Consider the following 13,898-nt stretch of genomic DNA (forward strand, 5'->3'; position numbering starts at 1 on the left):
TCATTTTTAACCTGGTTGATACGTCAACAAATGCCAAAGAAAAGAAAGGACCCCACGCATAAACAGTGCTAGCAGTGCATATACTGTAGTCTGCACTCTACGAATGTTGAACCAAATTTTAAAACCAAGCACTCTTTCAATTTTGTAACCCTAAAGTTGACATTCTAATTCAAAAGCACCAAACCTTCTTGTGCCACCACTTTTAAAACTCTTCACTACGTTTTGAAACCCTAATTTGAAGTCTGTGAATCCCTAACTTAGACCTCTGTCGTGCGGCGAAAGAGCAGCCCAGGTGAAAAAGAATAAAAAGGCAATTCAGCCAGGATATTTTCCAGTTTTCTTTATTTTCAAGAGTGACAGTTGACCAGTTTTGAGTAGCCCACATGTAGAACTGCTCTCCAAGTTGTCCTGCCCCCAGTGACTTCCTCATTCATCTTTTAAAGGGAGTTCACTTGAGCTTCAGGCCAATCAGGTCCAAGCAACAATTGGCCCTTCCGAGGTGGTTGCAATTACCTCATCTGAAACAATTGGTGTTCTAAAAAGTACAACAGTTTTGGATGGAAAGAAATGTGCACCTTTCTTCCATCCAAAATCCACAAAGAAACATTCATCTTCCAAGCCGCTTGATCCTCACTAGGGTCGCGGGGGGTGATGGAGCCTATCCCAGCTGTCTCCGGGCAGTAGGCGGGGGACACCCTGAATTGGTTGCCAGCCAACCGCAGGGCACACAGAGATGAACAACCATCCACACCCACACCCACACTCATACCTAGGGACAATTTAGAGTGGTCAATCAGCCTGCCATATATGTTTTTGGAATGTGAGAGGAAACCAGAGTACCCGGAGAAAAGCCTCGCAGGCCCGGGGAGAACATGCAAACTCCACACAGAGAGGCCGGAGCTGGAATCGAACCTGGTACCACTGCACTGTGAAGCCGACGTGCTAACCACTGGACTACCGGGCCGCGTTTTGATCCTGGATTGAAACGCAAATCTGGGTTTGAATTTCTAATTTGAAACAACCCAGGCTTGAAGTCCGACATGAAAACATAACCCTGCTTTGGAACCTCAATTTGACTCAATTACCCAAGACTGAAACCATAATTTCAAATGCTAACCCTTCACTTGAAACCCTGGCAATCTAACTGAAATCCTGGCTTGAAACTAGCATTTCTTTTCACTTTTTCAGAGGCATTTTGGGGGAGGTAATCTGTGTTCATTTTCCAGTGACTCAGCAAAGTATGTCATGCTAAAGATGTGTCCTATGCCTTGGAGGTGATTACATGTCTTCACGAAGAAGGCTCAAACAGCACAACATTCCACAGTGAAGTTACCATATTTTATTTCTTGTAAGTGCCATTCATGCATATTGGGCAAGGAGGGGGCTTGGGTACGGGTGGCTTCAGGTGGTATTGACAATTCTAATAACACTTTACAGCACTAAACGAATACAAAGAGTAGCTGTGTCACCTCATCGGACAGCAAAAGTAATAAATCGTGCAATTTAAAATAAAAAAAGGGGCAAAGTAGGAGGAAAACAAACAAGAAATGACAAAGACGAAATAAAAACAATGAAACACAAACCAAATATATATTATCAACACTGAAACACTGAATGTAGAAACATAGTACAGGTAAAAGGTAGTGTCACACACACACCCCGAAAAAAGCCAATGCATTTTCATCACATATATACAATATAGATATATACATACTGTCACCCTCTGATTGGACGATAACAAAATATTCTTTCCCCTCCCTCGTCTATTTCGTGGATTCCCCTCTGCCCCCTAAAGGAAAAAAAGGAGGGGGGTGTGATTGAAAAAGACAATTATGTACAAGCAAGACGACACCAGCACTGAAGGAAACGACCATTCATTTCAACTGACAGTACGAGGACGATGATGATGGCTGCTCTTGAAAAACCACCCCAACTGGGATTTTTTTTCCTCATTCATAATGTGTTCAAATCTCCCAAATAATCTCTCTGGCAAGTAAAAACAAACTTTGACTCTGCCTCAATTTTTTTTTTAAATCACACCATCAAACGCACTTGAGTACGCACACAATCGTTCAAGCAACAAAAAGTGATCCAGTCATTTTTCTTACACTTTGTCCCTTTTTGTCAAGCCACATTTTAAAAAATGTTTTCAATCTTCACCTGGAAGAAGTGAAACAAATTTTACCTCAATAAAATTTCACAAGAAGGATGGGCGTACGCAACCATCAATTGAATTGATTAGTTGAGTCATAGAAGCGATTGGGGCAAATTGGAGTGCACTACGTCACTCTTGGCTCAAAACTCAAGTGTGCTGTCTGTCAAAAGAAGGCAAAATGACATCCACTATGGGAAGGTGAGCTCCAAAAACAATCTGAAGAGTTAGTTAAGTGCCCATCCCTGTATTTTTTTTCTTGTTTTGCACACTCAGCACTATTAAAAATGATTGTCATAAAACCTTATCTTAAATGGGTAGACTGTATGTCTCAAAGTCCCTGTAAAGTAAAAATGTGTTCTGTATTTGACACACCACAGAGAATTGTGTTCACGACTTTGCCAAATTTAAATGAAAGTGGCACGTATATTAAATGAGGCTTCTAAATCATGACAAATGAAGCCAATGTCTGCTCTTGAATGTTGTGGGAGTGCCACTCCCCTCTCAACTGTTAATCAAATACTTCTACTACATCCTGGAAAAATTGAGGCTATTTTGCCGAGCATCTTCTTACATCTACACATTACTCCATGTTTGAGCTGTGAAAATATATCTGCGTGACAACAGGGCGCTCTAAAGCGGCAAAACCTGTCCAGGCGCTGGCTGTCAAGTATAAAAAACAATAATAATTTTTTTAAATGAAGAAAATTCCCCTACCTCACTCTTTCGTCTTTATCTCTGCGACATGATACTCATGGCTGACAATGAGGCGCTCTAAAGCAGCCACACCAGCAGACATTTGTGAACCCAGCTCGCTGTACGTCACAACTGCGACATTGTGGGGAGGCATAAATTATGCCCAATGCCCCCCCCAACAAAAGAAGAATCATAATAAAAAGAGGGAACCCAAAATCGCGAAAAAACTGTTTAACGTTAAATCTACTACGATCTTTTCACAGTTCTCAGTTCAGTCTTTGCACATGTTTTCAACAACTATAAAAAATGAAGAATGCATTTTCACTTTAGAGGGTTTTTAAAGGAATAGGTCAGCATGTTGGGACAAATGTTTCCAAACAATGAATAAATCATCTTGGTGCTCAGTTAGTTTCACTCTGGACCAGAATAATTACAAATCCATTCATTTCTATGGCAATTGGTTGTGTGTGTGTTTATTTATTCATTCATTCATTCATCTTCCGAGCCGCTTGATCCTCACTAGGGTCGCGGGGGGTGCAGGAGCCTATCCCAGCTGTCTTCGGGCAGTAGGCGGGGGACACCCTGAATCGGTTGCCAGCCAATCGCAGGGCACACAGAGACGAACAACCATTCGCACTCACACTCACACCTAGGGACAATTTAGAGTGTTCAATCAGCCTGCCATGCATGTTTTTGGAATGTGGGAGGAAACCGGAGCACCCGGAGAAAACCCACGCAGGCCCGGGGAGAACATGCAAACTCCACACAGGGAGGCCGGAGCTGGAATCGAACCCGGTACCTCTGCACTGTGAAGCCCACGTGCTAACCACTGGACTACCGGACCGCCATGTTTGTTTGTTTGTTTGTTTATTTATTTATTTATTTATACATGTAAAACGGAGGTCGAATGGCATCCCCTGGGATGGATTGCTCAATCCCCAGGTGTGGAATCATGGGAAAGGTGAGCCACCAGCCTCTGTTAGGGGAAGACAAATTCAGCATGCGCATAATCATCGATTAGTTGATTGATCACTATGAACTCCGTCGATTGTGTGGAACTGATTGTTGATATTGAGGCAAAACGGAGTTGTCACTACTGGGTTGAAACTCATTTGCTGTGCAAAGGACAACATGAAGTTAGCTATGGGAACTGACTCCTCTGGGCAGCATTAGTCTGTTTGATACAACAGCGAGATGAAAAAAGGAATTCAGAATTCACTGATTGTTCACATCCAATTAAAACCATTACAAATTCATTGTAGTTAATCAAGGAAGTCAAATGGCCATCCCTTGCACAAGAGCCAGACACAACTTCAATGTCAGGTTGATGAAAACGGATGCAGAGTATGACAAAAAGCTGCTTGTGTTGTTGTTCCCATATTTATGACCAAGGGTATGAGAAATTGAATGTATTGTTATTTTAGCGCCCATCCAATATAGAAGTTTCCAGAACTTACAGTCACCCTGTTTTCTTTTGTGTGCATTTCCGCAAAAAAATGTTGTTCTTCCATCAAAACCTCAAATATAAATTATCATCATAAGCTGTTGAAAAATCATATATGTGTGTGTGTGTGTGTATGTGTAAATATATACACGTACAGTGTATACATATACACACACACAGTATATATAATAAGTCAAAGTGACACATGTTTAAAGGGCAAGTATAGAGCCTATTGATCATTAATCAGAGTTAACATTTTTAGCTGTCTGACAAGGATACTAAGTGCGAGCCGTTTGCCAAATTTTAAACCTAAGTAACCCCCTGAACCAGTGATTCTGAGTGTGGTACGAGTACCACTACTAGTGCAGAGGCTCCCTCTCGTGGCATATGAAACAATCACACAATCAAACTGTGTATCATATAACCATGATGTATTTGTATTTTTTTAAGTCCAATTTAAGTTCAGTTCAGTTTCAGTTATAAATTGTTCTCACAATGCCGACAGATACCCGAACATCTGTGTCTGTTCTCAACGGTTTGTTGAAGGTAAGCTTTAATGTTTGGCAAAGTTAGAAATTGCATGATACATACATGCACTGTAATCTATGGATTTTATTAAAATTAATTGAAACATAGATCTATGTAGAAAACAACCCTGCATGTGGAATAGTTTTAGTATGCCAGTTAGACATACAGTATCTCCAATGACAACAAGGTTGATATTAACTGATTATATTTAGACAGAGAAAATAAAAAACGGATAAAAAATTATTCAGTCGGCTATCTTATCCTCCAGATCTCAACCTTCAACGTGGCGGACAAAAAAATATTCATCACATGATCGAAAACTAATCCTAACCTAGGAAATGATCTTAGTTTATTTGCTTAGCTCAGCATAAAGCGTAGTCATTTGTCATTGTCTCGTTCACTCCGCTGTGAATGGATGGATGTTGTGCTCAAAGGTCGTGCAGTAGCAGCTTTAATCTAAATGAAATCTTAAGGGGAGGCAGTGGAGTACTTTAAGATAACTCGTAGTTTCTCCAGCCTAATGCTAGCTAGACTAACATTTGTAGCATTTTACTCTTGAGAACGTGTCGCAATATTTTATGAGAGGATTCTGTTTTAATTTTACAGATAGATGTGAAGCTTTTCACTTTTAGAGTGCTGCTTCTCAGAGTTGACGCACTTTAATGATCAATAGGCTGTTAGATATAAAAAGGAATTAGGGATGGGCATTTCCTTGATCACCTCTCGGAAAAATTAGCCTTCTATTAATAACTGATAACAAATCCAAATGGCAGAAAATAGTAAGGAATGCATCGACATGGATGTAGATGATAACTGACAGCATTTCTGCAAACTGCACCTAGGAAGTGCACTCCATTTTGCCTCCATCGCTTCCAGACACAACTAATCAACCATCAATTGTTAAACATCAATGAATCAAAGACAATGCCCATCCCTAAAGCTGTGATTCCCAACCACGGTAAGAGCGAGAAATGATCAAATTTTACTGAATTGGTCCTAAATATTTAATTATTGACTATAGGTAATGCATCTTTGTTCATCTATCAATGCCAGTGACATATAGTGATCGTCTGAACAATGAAATGCTCTTCCACTATTAATTAGTGTGTCCACACACTTGTGTTCTACTAAACTGGCCGAGTTTTTATACTGAATAAGTAAAAATGTGAATAAATTGAGACGAGATTATCAATATTTCAGATTGTTGATATACTGTACCTTTTTTCTGACATTTACTAAATATGTAAATCGGCTCAATGAAGGTTGGGAAACACTGCCCTAAACGAATATTGATGGACAGAATGACATGGACATGGATGTGTCTAGACCTTTGAACACAAAACTAACATTTGGTATCCTGCTGCTTCACACTCATCGTATTGAGTGAAATTAAAATACAAAATACAGCTTTAGAACATTAGGCTTACTTTTAACCTGCATTTTTACTCTTTTTCCCTTTCAATGTGGCCCAAACACTCCTTGGTATGGTCACACTGATTGGTTTTCATTCTCTGGTTTTACATTGTTAATAATAGGCCTTGAAGACTTTTTTCTTAAACCCTGTTCAAAACATTAGCTAGCATAATCCAAACTTTAACGCCAGCCACATGGGGGCCCTCTTCCACCATCGAGCACAGTCACATGACTCACAGAGGCAGCCAGCGTTTCTTTTAGAAAACAATAAAAAGATTAGGGGAAAAAAAGAGCAAAATTCATCCACGATGCAACTGAGGCCAACACGAGAAGAAGAATCACAAGCTCAAATCACAGAACAGTGGTGGAGTGGCTTGGCTAAAAGCGGGGGCTAAACAGTTGGGGGCAGTGGGTGTGGCTCGGGGGTTTTGGAAGGCCCTTGCTTCGGATGGTGGGAGGGGCGGGCTGGAGACCTGTCCCACAAATATGATTGTCTTTTTCTGGTTCTGTAAAACTGTTTCAGGGCAGCCCGTCGAATGTCCACCCACCAAGAAGGAGAGTAGGGGGTTATGTGTGGGGTGGTGTTCCTCTTCCTCCATCTCCTCGCCCTCCCATGGCCTTTTTTTGCCGAGCCTGATTTCCTCTGGCTACCACCTCCTCTTCTCGCTCTCCGCTCCTTTTGTTTGTAAAATTAAAAAATATATATATATATATCAGAGGAGGCTACACAATGGAGTCCCAGTCAAAATCATCCTGGATGTCATCGGCTGGCATGCGATGCATCTGGAAGTTTCTGCTCGGCATCATGTGCTGCTGGTTCATCTGAGCATGGTGTCCTGGGAAGTAAGAAAATAGCATCAACAAATACATTTGTTTTCAATCCATCCATTTTCTGCAGCATTTTTACTCAGTTGAGGTCCGACTAACATGGAATCTCCAACCAGACGACTTTTGGGCGACAATCTGGGTGCACCCTCGACGGCTCACAAGCCAATTGCAGGGCACAGATGCACCTCAAAGCACTCACACTCAGATCTATGAAATTTGTGAGTTTTCAATGAACAAATGTTAGAGGAATCTATGAGCAAAATTGTATCATGTTTAAAGTTTCATTTAATTTGGGCACATCTAAACGTTTGGGTGTGTATCCAGCACCCCCAAATGCCTGTGCATAAAGGTGCCACCTGGCCAGAGGGCTGTTGAAGTCCACAATTAGCACGTAAATGCAGGTGGGCGATCAGAGGAGAGATGGCTAGACTCGGTCACAAAGGGGGAATGAATAATTGGGGAACAGCGATTTGAGAACACCCGGTGCGCCCAGGCGACATTTGACGTCCGCAAAGTCTGCAACACGTCAATTCAGTGTAGACCAGACAGAAAGGCGCCAACGTACCGGTGGTGCAAAGCACAAACCAAGGTAACCAATCACTCCCGAGGGGCCGGACCGGGGGGGCGGTATGCAAATATCGGGGGGCAGTGTTTTTCTTGTATGTTACAATAAAAGTCTGAATTGGTGGGAAGGGAGCGAGAGAGTGTGATCATCGGGGCAACTCACGTCATTCGCTCTCAGAGATCCCACCCGCCGATATTGAAGACAATTTTCCCTGTGTGCCGAGTCATTTCTTTAACTTTGTCCGAGAAAAACTCTGACAACCAATCATGCATGTTTTTGCAATATAGGAGGATGCAAAATCCCCACAGGAAGACTGGAGGCAAGTTTAGAATCCGGTCTTAAGTCTTACCAGTCATAGTGGGTCCTGCGCTGCTCATGGGGGGCATGTGGGGATACCCCGGAGGCCCCATCATAGACATGCTCTGTCTGGAGTCCATATAGAGATTTCCTGACGAGACAGAAAAGCATAGCAAACGACATTTGTTTTTTTTTGCTCATGAAAGCTTCTAGTCCCAAGCATATTGCACCATGTCAATGGTACATTGGAAGCTGAAAGACAACACCAATAATGAAGCCTATGAGAACGCCTGAACTTTATTTGGCGTCAGTCACCGTAAATGGTGGCAGATGTGTGCTGAATGGCTTTGAACATAAGTTTGAATGATTGGTCAATTTTTCAACACAGGGACATCCTATAAATCAGCATGTATTGTATTGTATTGTAGTTGTACGACAGTGTGCAACCATATTTGTTCATTTTTACTGCTGCCTCTTTTTATTATTATTATTACAATATTGCAATTCAACTGAGTTGTACAGGTTATAAATTGACGACAATTTATCTTAATTGGTCTCTGTTTTTCTATCACAAAAATCTGGCATTTACACAGGGGTGTGTGGACTTTCTATATCCATTGTGTACAAATGTGGTCAAACTTGAACAGTCCACTTCTTGAATTCACTCTCATTTGTAACCGCAAAAATATATGTTTAGTGTTGCATTACTGATTAACTATATTAATTCGACCAGAAGCAAAATAGTGCATCTTAATATAACCTCACTATTTGGCAAGCAAGCATCATGCAGCTTTAGTAGCAAAATGTCCCTTATTATTAAGTGGCATCCACATGTGTACGAATGACACAAGCGGTAGAACACAAGTAAGTGCGGTAACTACTGTTGGCACAAGACAGGTGTCGGGTATCAAACCTGTGCCCAGGTGCTGGCTGGGTTTGTTTGGATGCATGGGCGCGTGGCAGACGGCCGGCTGCACCGTCCCCTGCGGGGGGATGACACCAGTGCGGGCGAAGAACTGGTTGATGGATGAGCACAGGTCGGCAATCTGTGTGGGCTCCAACGACCAGTTGTTCAACTCGGCCTGCCTCATACTCTCTCGTAATCCTGAGCAGGCAAAAGAGAAAAAAGGGTCCCTTAAGCCACAGTCCTGTCTTGGACATTTTACACCAATGCTACTAAAGAGTCCACCTTGGAAAGGTGACAGGTCCACATCTGCCCAATTATAGCTGCTCGCAATGCGGCAGGTTTCTTTCAGTGCATCCAGATTGGGGTACCAGTCAGAGAGTAAACCTACAAAACATCAACAGCAGAATATAAAAGATTGAATATGGCAGCATGATAAAATGAAAACAGAGAGCCAATCACATAGATTTTTGTCATGTGATCCATTGTTTAATAATTAATGCAATCTTATACTTAAAATATCTTTTTTTATTACAATATAAAGAACAACAACATAATGTGATCCTATATTAAGTGACAGATTGCTGTTATATTAAATTTATGTAACTAACATTAAAGCTTATGACCAGGCACCAAAAAGTTTTATTCCGACACTAAAGAATAAGAAGCATTTTGGGGGGACATTTTGGGAGCAATGTTTAATGGCCAAAATCCACTGTAAAATTTAATCAAACAGAAATTCTGGGGAGATTTTGTGAAAAATTCTAATAGAAAACAAACAATTTTTATGACCATTTTTAATGGCACAATTTTATGGTATAGCATATTGTAAGATTTTGACATCAAAATTGAATGTAAACAATGTTTTAGGTGAGATATTTTGACAGTAATATTTCAAGGAAAATGTAAACATTTTGGGGGGCTTTGGAGAGCAATGTCTTCTGAGTAATAAACATTTTTGAAGATTTAACATACATTTTTTTTACCTTTTGGTCATTCTGATAGCAAAATATATTGTGAGCATTTAAGATTTTCATTAGAGATTTTTAAAGTACAATTTAATGGGGAAATAAATTAAACAACTTCCTGAGATTTTGATAGAATGTGAACTGAGCATCAAACATTTCTGGGGGATATTTATTATTTATTTATTTTAGAAATATTTAATTGGAATGTTCGACTTTTCCTAGTGACACATGCCTAAACAAACGCGCAGCTCATGAAAACAGCCTGAGGTTAATACTGCCTGTACGTTTATGATGAATATGAGTGTACATAGTGTCCATAAGGAGGCGCCAGTCCACTGTGCAAAACCCTCTCAACAAGGCTGCTTCTTGGCTTTGTTCTCCCCTCAGATAATAAATAACGCTATGATTTATTGTTTCGCTCCTAGAACTGCTTCTCCACGCTTAGGGACTACAAATGAGATGTAAAATAGATTTTAGCAACCTCCTCTGGTCCGTGCGTGCGTGATGAATGGGGCGAAGAGAAACAAGGCGCGGGTTTCAGGCCAGTTTACCTGGATTGCAGGCCATCTGCTGCTGGGCCGGATGCGGCTGGTGGGAGAGGCTCTGATGCTGCGGAGGGTGTTGGCCGTGCTGCGCGTGTTGGACGGGATGTGGCGTGTGCTGCCCGTGGGACGGGTGCTGTTGCGGGTGCTGGCCGTGCTGCGGGTGTTGGCCGTGTTGCGGGTGCTGGTTGTGCGGGCCGGCGTGCTGTGGGAGGTGCTGTGCGTGCGGGGAGCCGTGTCCGGGGTGGGCTTGCGCCGGGTGGGAGAGGGGCACCTGGCCGCTGTTGTTGGAGTGGCTGTTGGGCTGGTTGTTGGACATATTGTTCTGCGTGCTGATGGCGCCGCCGGGGGAGTGCTGATAGGAGCAGGACGTGTGGGTCTGCTGCGATGCGTCTGACGGTATTCCCATCAGACCTAGAAAGCAAAACACACAGCGCCATTATTGACAATTATGGCAATTTATTACACAAATATGCCAGCTCCGCTGCGCTGTGGATTCAGAAACATGAAGGTCAATAAAATCACTCGCAACCAAGAGACCACCTTATTTCTGAACTGCATTTCTTATTCAACATCTAACCTACTGAGAGTGTCCGCCACCTTTTGCTCTGTGTCATGTTATCTCCTCAGTGCCATTGTCTCTCAGCTGCACATCACCAATGTCTTAAAAATGTTCCTTCATACGAACAGAGACTGACAGAACGCATCAGACATTTGGCTAATTTTCATTCCTCTCCTTTCCAGTGCATGCCTCAACTATTTTAAATATTCCTCCACCTTCTCCCTGTTTTTACTGCAGATAACAATATCATCTGTGGACATCATAGTCCACGGGGATTCCAGTCTAACCTCATTTTTGAGCCTATCCATCACTTCTGCAAAGTGGAAGGGGCTGAGAGCTGATCCCTGATGCAGTTGCACCGTGGCTTGTTTTGTTTATTTATCATCATATATTTTTTTGTATTATGTCATATTTATATCATTTAAATTGCTGCACTTGATTTGATACCCGTGTACTACATAAATTATGAACAAATGTTACACAGTTCCACCTCCTCCTTAAACTCCTCTCTCACACCTCCAGGACACCTCTGCACTGTTCTGCTGCCCTCATAAATGTTTTGCATTATTCGGAGATCCGACTTTGCCACTCAAGATTTCCTCATGTAGTCCCACCATTCCTCACTGGGTACGCCGTCACGGGATTTCTCTTGATCAACGACGACGCAACGTCGCTCTTTCTAACCTTATCTGTACTTCTCCATCAACACCGTCAAACCGTCAAGGTAAATAATGCATCTGTGGTACTGTTCCTAGGCATGAAACCATAATGTCGCCCACAACTACACACCCACACTATAATGAACTAACTACTATTAGTACACAACTGGTTTGAATGCAATTTTGATGGGAACAATAACATATTTTGAACATTATGTAGCATAATTTAAGAGAACATTTTGTGAATATGTCAGAGCAAAATTCATTGGGAGCAATAAACATTTTTGTACTTTAAATACAGCTTTTACATTCTGACTGAAAAATCTTAGGGGTAGACAAAACCTTTCTTTCGATAAACGGAGCTTTAAGTTTAATGAGAACAATTAACATTGATGGAAGTATTTTGAACAAATTTAATTGAAACATGAAACATTTTGGTAGATTTTTATGTCAAAATTTAATAGGAACAAGAAATTGTTATTAATATACTTTTTTAAAAAAAATTCAACTTTGTGTTTTTAATTGTTTTCTTTTCCGGAGCAATCGTTGGGAACATGAAACTATTGACATTTTATAGCAAATTGGCACCAAGACATTTAGCATATTTTGTAACAAAAACTAATGACACGTTACCTTCTTTTTCATTGATACAGAGAATCTGATTAGAACAAACCGTTTTTTTTTTCATATCTATATGAAAATTTGATGAGAACATCACACTTATTTAATTATATTTTTATGCAAAATACTACATGCAAGAACACCTATCCGACATAAAAAAATGTACGTAGGTTCCTAAAATTGTAGATGAATTGGTGTGCATCATACCGAGAGTTGTTTTGTAATATTTGGCTTTGTTATTATTATTATTATTTTTTAATCATATTCTTACAATTGTTAAAGCAAACTCTTGTACTGAATCTCGTTAGATTGCTCTTGTATACACAGTACACACCTAATGTTGGAGATGGGGATGGCACGTTCTCCCCGGCAAATGAATTGAGCATGAAAAACAATTTGATCTGGCTCTGTGGTGACTGACAGCAGAATAAGCGTTCTGTCAATAAAATGACAGAAAATGGTGACAAATGACACAAAACACACGCATTTCCCAGATGTGATGTCCTCGTATTATTCCCGTGGTCACCGGACATACGGTAGTCCAAAGATAGCATCGCAGAAGGATGGAGAAAAGCAGGAAATCACATTTAATAAGCTGCACCATGGCCAGCCTTTGTTCTAGTGGCGCTGGTAAAGCTCATTAAGGATGTGCAAGTAGATATTCATCAAGCTGTAATTTACTTTTTTATTAATATTGCAGACAACTTTCATTTATACTCCACATTTAAAAAAAATACAATAAAATAAAAAAAGTAAATGTGCACTTTTACTGTCATACATTTTCCCTAACCAGCTTCATTACGACAAAATAAAATCCAAAGAAAGTGTTCCTTGATGCCTCAAGTGGAACACCTCGGGTAAAAACTATTCTTTTGTATTCTGCGAGGCAGCGTGTGCTTCAGCAGTGCAACAAGATTAGCGATAGCATCGGCAGCTAACAGGATCAAGTCAGGTGCTATTAAGTTTCTCCCACCATGTCAAAGTAACTACATTTAGCTTGTTAACAGGTCAGATTGTTAACTTCATGAAAACATTAGTTTAGCACAGTGAGCCTCCAAGTGTGCCACTCGTGGTCTGTGGGCATCCTCCAGTGGTATGAAACGAATCAATGAATTTGAAGTTCAAAATGTGTCTTTTTTAAAATATCCAATCCATAACAGTACGCACATTTGTAGACTACAGTTCCATTGTATTTAATGTGTTAGTGCAGTACAATACATTTGCATTTACACCGTGTGTTCTGAAACATTTATTTAGGTCCAATTTTTATTTAATTTACTTGTAATACATTTTAAAGGACTGTTTTTTGGCCTCCCTATATTGAAGTGCGGTCCTAATTATCAAACCCTGCATCATGTTACAGCAGATTACAATAATATTTCATACTCTTGTGAGGAATGACGTCTCTGCCTTGTTTTTGATGCGCACACAAACCTACATCATTGCTGCATTTTAATGTTGGCGTGACTTGGAGAGCTAAGTATTTTCTTTGACTTGGTTGAAAATGTTTGAGAAACACCCGTTGAGCATGTTTGCAGTTGTCATTCTTATACACGTTCAATATACAGTTTGTGCGAAAGAATCTTGAGTCACCTTTTTATAATTAACATGACTAATGTTTTCTGCACGATTACAGCCTTCTAGTTTCATAGACTGTCGATTTTTGTCTTTATTCGTGCTGTTTTAATCAGTATATATATATATATATATATATATCTT

The 13,898-nt window shown here is 40.6% G+C and overlaps 1 protein-coding gene across 1 annotated transcript in view; it reads right to left on the minus strand.

The window, feature by feature from the left end:
• Window positions 1-1,316: 1,316 nt before the first annotated feature.
• The window catches only part of foxj3 (forkhead box J3), a 116,544-nt gene continuing 103,962 nt past the window's right edge, over window positions 1,317-13,898 (minus strand). The window contains exons 8-12 of the mRNA XM_052075693.1: window positions 10,347-10,751; window positions 9,113-9,214; window positions 8,837-9,028; window positions 7,976-8,074; window positions 1,317-7,069 (exon numbers count right to left, since the gene is read on the minus strand). Coding sequence (XP_051931653.1) covers window positions 6,957-7,069; window positions 7,976-8,074; window positions 8,837-9,028; window positions 9,113-9,214; window positions 10,347-10,751 — 911 coding nt within the window. The 3' untranslated portion in view covers window positions 1,317-6,956. The remainder of the gene's footprint in view (window positions 7,070-7,975; window positions 8,075-8,836; window positions 9,029-9,112; window positions 9,215-10,346; window positions 10,752-13,898) is intronic.

This window comes from Hippocampus zosterae, chromosome 9, assembly GCF_025434085.1.
Source record: "Hippocampus zosterae strain Florida chromosome 9, ASM2543408v3, whole genome shotgun sequence".
In the NCBI taxonomy this organism is placed as follows: domain Eukaryota; kingdom Metazoa; phylum Chordata; class Actinopteri; order Syngnathiformes; family Syngnathidae; genus Hippocampus; species Hippocampus zosterae.